This window comes from Triticum dicoccoides, chromosome 3B (genome assembly GCF_002162155.2).
Source record: "Triticum dicoccoides isolate Atlit2015 ecotype Zavitan chromosome 3B, WEW_v2.0, whole genome shotgun sequence".
NCBI lineage: Eukaryota > Viridiplantae > Streptophyta > Magnoliopsida > Poales > Poaceae > Triticum > Triticum dicoccoides.
This window is the reverse complement of record NC_041385.1, coordinates 625651925-625660124: the sequence shown is the minus strand read 5'-3', so window position 1 is coordinate 625660124 and position 8200 is coordinate 625651925. Positions and strand designations below refer to the sequence as shown.

General features: G+C 53.8%; 1 protein-coding gene across 3 annotated transcripts; it reads right to left on the bottom strand.

The window, feature by feature from the left end:
• Positions 1-584: 584 nt before the first annotated feature.
• On the bottom strand, positions 585-7545 carry LOC119277493 (interactor of constitutive active ROPs 2, chloroplastic-like). 3 transcript variants are annotated; one of them, XM_037558780.1, is made up of 5 exons: positions 7410-7545; positions 7025-7326; positions 5564-5674; positions 4020-4191; positions 585-2114 (listed from the first exon to the last, which is right to left on the bottom strand). In XM_037558780.1, exons 3-5 carry the CDS (start codon positions 5581-5583, stop codon positions 771-773), a joined length of 1536 nt encoding a protein of 511 aa, XP_037414677.1. In that variant the 5' UTR covers positions 5584-5674; positions 7025-7326; positions 7410-7545; the 3' UTR covers positions 585-770. The 3 variants fall into 3 exon arrangements, with proteins under 3 accessions (XP_037414677.1, XP_037414678.1, XP_037414676.1); XM_037558781.1 differs by lacking the exons at positions 7025-7326; positions 7410-7545 and having other exon boundaries at positions 5564-5953; XM_037558779.1 differs by lacking the exons at positions 5564-5674; positions 7025-7326; positions 7410-7545 and adding an exon at positions 4297-5540.
• Positions 7546-8200: the final 655 nt, after the last annotated feature.

The window sequence follows — 8200 nt, the reverse complement described above, 5'->3', positions numbered from 1 at the left end:
TGTGGTTCTTTTGCACCTCGCAGCGAGGATTGTTGTATCCAACCTGCGCAAGAATGCCAAGAAGTCCTTCTCGGAGACGTAAGCCACGACGCATGTTTCTGCCATGATTTTCTAAGGTTGGATTTCGTGGATTTAAGTGTTGAAAAATTATGGACCGTGGATGCAGGATTAAGGACATGTACCCGCACTACAACGAGAGATCTGGACTGCTTCTTTGTGGCTTTCAAACTTGAAATGTTTGTTTGGAAGTTGGTTTAGTTTTTTGTTGTGGATTCACAGCTTCTCACATGTACCATCCTCTTAGACCTTTAGATTTCTAAACAAACTAAATGAAGATATGGTGGTTCGGTCTCAATAGTACAACTTAAAGCCTTCCATGCTTTATATTTTCTCTGAAATTTGCTCTTGAAGAATCATGTATCTATGTTAAATCCGGTGAGAAAAGACGGCTTCCAAACAGAGGATGCGAGAGTGTTGGCCACATTTGGTTTTCAACTTGGATGTCTAAATATTCTCACAATACTTGGCTCCCTCTCACCCTTTGTGTCATTGGCGCAACTAGTCATCTAGTTACGATCAAAGGATGAACTGATTCAATTCATCATATACCGCGTATGATACATCTATGAGCACGTTCAGTACAATCACTCCTATGTTTTTACAGCACGAGAACCGGCAAAACAATTTTACAAGCGAGAAAAAAATGAACAACTCGGTCCCTACGATCGAGCCACGCCACTACTTGACATCAGTTGATCGGGCGATCAGCCTCATTTCTTCCACATTCCGCTGATCCTCCGGAGCACGTTGCCGTTCTTCCTGGCTGCCGCCGCGTCGTCGTCGAGCTCGTCGTACAGGCCCGCGTACTTGCCGCCGTCCAGCGACTCGCCGCGGTCCAAGATCTTCCCGTTGCCGCCCTTGCCCACAGTGAGCAACGCCATGGCGGTCTCGGCGGCCTTCCGCCACTGCTCGGCCTGCACCCGCAGACGCCTCAGCTCGGCCTCCGTCTCCCCCTTCTTCGCCGCCTCCGCCGCGGCGTCGGCGTCCGACTTCGCGGGGACCTTTTCGGACTCGTACTGCCGCAGCTCGAGCTTCAGCTGCCCGTTCTCCTGCAGCGCGCCTTGGAGCTGCGCTTTCAGCTCGTCGGCCGTGCTGTTCGTTCTCGCGTCGTCCTGCAGCTTCTTGGTCGCGTCATGGGCGCGCCGCAGCTCGGACTCCCTGTCGAACAGGCTTGCCTTGAGGAACATGACCTCGGACTTGGCGCTCGCGAGCGCGGCGGCAAGCTTGCCATGCCGCAGGTCGGACTCGACCTTGATCTGGTCCATGAGCTCGTAAGCGCATTGCGTCTCGACGGTGCTCAGGATCTTCTCTTCCTGGAACCTGGCCTCCACGTCCTCCAACGCCGACCGCAGCTCGGCGGCCTCCGAGTCCGAGCAGTTGCAGCGCTGGCCGGAGGCAGCGGCCTTTGCCGACGTCGTCTCCGCCACCTCCTCCTCGAGGGCCTTGAGCTTCGCGCGCGACTCCTCGAGCTCCGTGACGACGAGGCTGAAGGAATCCATCAGCTTGGAGCCGTCGGTGAGCAGCGAGTCGATGGTGGCCCGGCTCGCCTCCAGCTGCTGCTTGCACTCCTCATGCAACGCTCGCGCCTGCGCCTCTGCCTCCTCGCTCGCCGACAGCTTTGCCCTGAGCTCGTCGACGGTCGCCAGCGCCTCCGCCACCTCCTGCTTGCGGTCGGCGCGGGCCGCCGCGGCGAGCTGCACGCGGAGGCGGTGCACCTCGCCCATGGCCGCGACGAGCGCGGCCGAGTCCGCCTCGTGCTGCTTCTGCATGGCCTCCAGCTCCGACTGCCACGAGCGATCGCGCTCCTGGGACAGCCGGCGGAGCTCGAAGATGCGGGTCTGCTCGACGGAGGAGAGCTCGGCGAGCTGCGCCTGCGAGTCGCTGGCCCGCGCCGACGCCTCCGCGGCCTGCGCCCTGGCCTCCTCGGCCTCTTGCAGGGCACGCTTCCTGGAGTTCTCGGAGGAATGGAGCTGCTCCTTGGCCTTCTTGAGGTCGTCCTGCAGCTGCGAGAGCTGGGACTCCAGCTCCGACAGCTTCATCGGCGACCTCCTTTTCTGGTGTTATCAAATTCAGCAAAAAGATTAGTGGTGCGTGCCAAACTCCAACCAACAAACTCATCGTGGTTTCACTTTCAACAATGGCATGATTAGCGAGGGATTAGTGGTGGAAAGTTCTGGCATTGGGATTTTAGACGATTGTCTTGCTATGCATTACTGCCCCTGCCAACTTTCACCACTTACGGCTCAAAAGAAAATACCTTCATCACTTTGCATCATCACATTGTAAGACTTCTGTTGGCAGTAAAGAATCGAAGCACGGATTTGTAAAAATTGGCGCGAACATTAGCTCAAAAAAGGATCATTTGACCAAGTAAGAACGGAGTATTTTGTGTGCTCTACAGGTACTTAATTAGCTTGGCTTAACCTTCTTGTTTTTTCTGAAGACATGACCAGTACAGAGAATAACTACCGATGTCAAGTATAGTGTCCCTCTCTGTCTGAAACTTTTATCTAGAGTTGGCCTCCGTGTTGTGGTAAATCAACCCATCCTGCACTTACTCGAATGATCCCACAGTGCACATGATTACTAGAGTATTTAACCAAAAACTACCACAATTCACGGAAACGTGACAGAAAACTACCACTTTACGATTTTGTCCCGAAAACTATCACTTTTTTATTAATCCGTGACAAAAAACTACCAAGTGTGAAAATTGCTCGCTTTGCTTGGGTTAAACGCAAATCTGACTGCCCGACCCCACAAAACGGGCTAAAAATGCAATCGGGTCCCTAATTTTTCTTCAAAAAAGCAATCGGGTCCTCTGCCTCCTTCTCCTCCTCGTCGCCGGCCTCCTCCTTCCCCAGCCGCTTGCCGCCGGCGGACGAGAACGGCTGCTGCTGCAGCGAGTCCACGTCGTTGTCGAGGCCCGGCGGCGGGTGGTCGTCCCTAGATAAGCAAGCATCCGTCGGCGCCCGTCTCGACGAGCCGGCCGCAGGAAGCGAGAACGGCCAAGAGGCCGGTTGACCGCCCCCGCGTGCGGAAGAAGCTCGCCGGCGAGGGCACGACCACGGTGGGAGGCGCCGCGGCGGAGGCCAAGCCCGAGGCCAAGAAGGAACGCAGCGAGGAGGAGAAGCCGAGGCCCTCTGCCGCCGCGACCGAGGCTGTTGGCGTGGACGACGTGTCGATGGACTCGGCGTGGCAGTCCATCGTGAGGAGCGGCGCGGCGTGGCCGGTGGCTGTGCGGAAGAGCGAGATGTGGGGCGGCGAGGAGCTGCCGCGGCGCGGCAGGTGGAGGGGAAGGAGAGCGACATGGGGAGGACCCGATTGCTTTTTTGAAGAAAAACTAGGGACCCGATTGCATTTTTAGCTTGTTTATGTGTGGGGTCGGGCAGTCAGATTCGCGTTTAACCCAGGCAAAGCGAGCAGTTTTCACACTTGGTAGTTTTTTGTCACGGATTAATAAAAAAGTGATAGTTTTCGGGACAAAATCGTAAAGTGGTAGTTTTCTGTCACGTTTCCGTGAATTGTGATAGTTTTTGGTTAAATACTCTGATTACTAGGACAACTGTTAGTAATATTAATGGCGCTTAATTTGAACACTTCATTTTAGCTACCGGATAGAGGTAGCTGTCTGTTTCAGAGTACTCGGAGTAATTGACAGTCTGCTACCTCAAGAGCGAGACAGACCAATAGCCAACTACAGCTAATCGAGACAGTATCAACATGGACAGATACAGGTATTGCCAAATCCCGGCAAAATGAGAGAAATCATCGGTGGCATTCAAGAACATGTAGCGGCCATCTCTTAAATGCTTGTAACGAACTCTCAACAGCCTCTCAAAAATCTCTTTCTTTCTTAAGATTAAAACAAGCCGGGCAAGATTTCCTTTCATTCATACACATGAACATACTTAGCCGAATGAAACGATGCGAACCGAATTGAGAGCAGAGATTCGTACCTCTCTTTCAGCGCTCATGGTGGTGCGGCGCTCCACCTTGGGGCTCCGGCCGGTGGGCGACTTGGTCGCCGCCGCGTCGACGCCGGAGTCCAGGCCGGGCAGCCTCGTCGGCCGGCCCGTCTTGTTTGCTCCGAGGGGAGACCCACGGGTAGGGTGCTCCACGGAGCCATTCCTTCATGCCAAGAACACAAAGTACAGTCGGTCAGAAACCTCAACCAAAAAGGGAAAAAATCGTAAGGTAGGGGAAGCTAGCTGAGACTGAAGTCAAGTTCCTTGCCTCACGGCTGTACTGCTGGAATATAACCTCAGAAAATGCATCTTGCTCAAGTACAGCATGACTAGAGGAGGCGCAGGATTTCAGTGCCCCCTTTCATCCCAAATGCAGAGTCAAACCGAGAGAGAAGAACTCCAAAGTTCTTGAGGAGGAAGCAAACTAGAGAACCGCTCCGGATTAAACGGGTCAAATGCTTCAGCTCGAGCGAACTGAACCAGATGCAGAGAGGAGAAGCAGCAAGAAGCAATGGGGAAACAAAGAATCCGAGGCCGAAAGCGGCAAAGGCGGCCGACAAGAAGTGAATGGGGAGCAACCGGGCGAGCGAGAGAGAGGGAGGGAGAGAGAGGCAGGCAGGAGCCGGGAAAGGGGAGGCGCATTAGCTTAATAACTTAATAATCCCCCGTGATATGCAAGCACGGGGTCGAGGCTTTACAGATGCGGGTTAGGGAGACAGGTGGACCAGCGCCGCACTGCGGCTCCTTTGGCCGCTTGGCGCCGAGCTCAAGAACCAGACAGGCGTTGCCCATGGCGCCATCTGCATTTTGCCAAAAAAATGGAGCTATCTGCAAACAGTCACGGTCACATGCGTGCAGTGCGCCCCCGATTTTGAAAATTTTGGTCGCTTCCTGGCTGGCTCCGGCAAGATAAGTGGTGGTGTGTAAGGAACTAAGGATGAAACCGTTGTTTATAGCCGCCCAGACGACTGGTTAACATGTCACGGGGCGGAATTAACGCGATTGATCATCTCTATTAAGATATATATACTCTATAATGCGACTAATATGCGCGATTGGTGCTCCTGTAGCTGCAGGCCTGAAACTGTTGAGGGCCTCTGTTTAATCCCCCTGAACAGAGAGCATATCAGCAGTGCTACCTCCAGTTCCAGTCCATTGATGGAGCCATGGAGGGAAGTTCCAACTCAGGTTAACTCTGCTCAAAACTTTGTGAGGGAACAGAACAGTAGCCGGATGAAGGCGAGATCGAAGAGCAGCTTTGGCATCAAGGGAAAGGTAATAGTAAAACTGGTGCATGCACATTGACTGAATCCGTGTTCAGAAGATTTGAGTATGGAAGAGTAGAATCTATCTAACATCACGGAGACCGATGCATGGAAATAAACAAAGCATGGACGGAAGAATCAAATACTACCAGCAGCACATGACGCCTCAAAACGAACAATCAAACTGCTAAAAATTTCAAGCGGCACATGGATGGAACTCAGTAGAGTAGAGGACAGACGGGTTGGATGGCACGAACGAGCGGAACATACCTTGTCTTGGCTGTCTGCATGGCCGGCCGGGCTATATCTCTGTTCCAAAATTTGATTGAGAGCCACCAGCACTGCTGCACTACTGGTATGGTATGCCCACCTACAGGAAAGCTGCAAGGGGACAAGCAGAAAAGGGCGGTCAGCTCGGCTCCCTCTCTGGACCGGAGGAAGAGGGCGGGGGGGAGAGGCCAAGGGAAGGATAGCTAGACGCTAATCGCCACTTTGCTATGGCGACGGAGGGAGAGACGAGGGCTCTTTGTAGTACCACTGTCTTCTCTCCACATGCACGAGAAAAGCAACTAAATAATGGAGGGAAGCAAGCATTGTACTACTAGCGCATCATTCCCGGCTGGGCTGGACTAGGCTAGCCGCTTGCTTCCCCGTCTAACCTGGCACTAACTAGTGTACCGCAACCACTTAGCCACCCAACAGCGACGGCCCCGTGGCTTTTTAAGTATTTCTCTGTTCATTTTTATAAGACCTTGAAGATATTTCAGACAATATGCAAAACAACATATTTTAAGTTGTCTGAAACGACATACAAAAGTGAACGGAGGGAGTAGCACTAATCAGGAGGCATCATCCTTAAACCGGGAGGCAGAGGCATGCAGCCCGTTTCTTTAAGCTTTGCTTTGGCACGGGCGGCGATGATCACTGGCCGTCTACCATGCGTCGACCGCATGGTCCCTTGCAAGATAACGCACATTATACGCGCGCCACTACAACCACCAGACTTGAGGCCGGAGAGAGGTGCGGCCGAAGCAAGCAAGAATCCACCACCATCACCATGAGAGGCTTGCCCTTTTGTTTTGCTCACCGTCTCTTCGCCCTTACTCAAGCTCCCCACACACAAAACAAAAGCAATGCAATGGTGCACATGAACCGTACCACAATGGTGGAGAAATGGTTGGCCGAAATGGCAAGTACGTGTACATCCAGTTAGTAGCTTGGCTATTAAATACGCACCCACCTAATTTCCTTCCCATTAGCCAAAGCGCGCCAGCAAAAGGAAAGAAGAAAGGAGAAATAAGTCATGCTTTACCTCAGGATAACTAACTAACTAACTGAGTTGATGGACACATGTATTTATGAGCTGGGTCGGGCTTGGGGTGATTGGTGGCGACGAGAGACAAAAATCCCCAAAGCTAGCTTGGGAAGGAGGGATGGTCCGTAAAGCTTTACAGCTTGTATCTGCTGGATACATAAGCAAGCCTGTCGGCCGAACTAGGCTGGTAGGTGGTAGCTAGACATGGTCGCATATATGTACGAGACGAGCTGGGAGCAAATTGGAGGTCACTCCATCGTGGGATGCATGTCCCTCCCTTCCCTCTCACCTTTGGACCGATTCCAACGGAGCCCAAACGCATGATGCAACCGAGCTAGCATGGATGATGCGAGATGCTGAGGGAGGAAATGCATGGCGGAAATGTGATAGAAGCGGAGCGTCGAATCGAACCGAACCTCGCGTCGCCGGGCTGTCCTGCCTGTCCGGAACGGGAGCTCGGAATGGGCTGGGCGGTGCCTTTCTTCCTCTGCTGCTGTCGCCCGGGTCGCTCGGCCTTGTTCACGCCGTGGTCTGGGACGCCATTGCCGAAGAGGGGGCGGCAGAGGGGTAGGGGGCCATCTGCTCTGGGGAGTAGGATGTCATCATGCCCTTTTAAATAAGAGGAATGGAACGGAGACAGGTCCTGAGGATTTCAGAAGGCTGCAGGAGGACGGAACAGCAGGAGGAAGAAGGAACAATCGTTTTCCGTGCTCAGTGCCTACAGTCCCGTGGCAAAAAAATCAAATCAAATCAAATCAAATCAAATCAATGGGGATGGATGGATGAATCTTCATATCATACCCGTCGTACAGTACTTGGGCTTTGTTTTTGCAATATCTCGCGGGTTGTCAACTCCTTTTTGGTGGCGCCTGTCGCCGTTGGGGCTGGGGCTGGGGCTGGGGTTGGGGTTGGGCTCAACGACGCGCGATGGGGCTGTTGGTCTCTCTCGGATAGCGTTCTTCCACGCTGGGAAACTGGAGCGTCCTACACTAGTTAGCTGCTTTACCAAAGCGTATAGCGCCGCGTGCACTCGCCCCTGCACCTGCACAGGCGTCAGTATTTACAGTAGCTACGATCAAAGGTGAAAAAAGGAAAACTTCTCCGGCAAAAAAAGTGGCGCGTCGTCGTGCATGTACTTGCGATTTGTGATTGGCGGATGCGTATGGAAACGAAGACAGACAGACATACCACTGGATTGGATTGGATTGCACGCTCTGACGGCCCGTGCTTCCGGACCTTTTTACTGCCAAAAGGAACGAGACAGATCTACGCGCTTGTACCGTAGCAGCGCGCAGAGCAGAGGAGCCCCCATCGGTACCAAACTGTCGCAGGCCTGGGCGACACGGGGACGAGAACTGACCGGTCCAGCTCGCGTCGGTAACACGACAAGTATACCATCTATCTTGCTCTCGGGTCCGGACGCGCGCCGGAGCGGGAACATTGGCTACAGTACAAGCGATGCGCGCGCGCGCGCAGCAGCAGCGGCCGCGCCCGCCGTGGTCTTTTGGCCCCGCACAGCGCGCGCGCGCGGACGGGAGAGGCACGTGAATCCGACGGCGTCTCGCCCGCACAAAGGTCCCGTGCTCCCATCG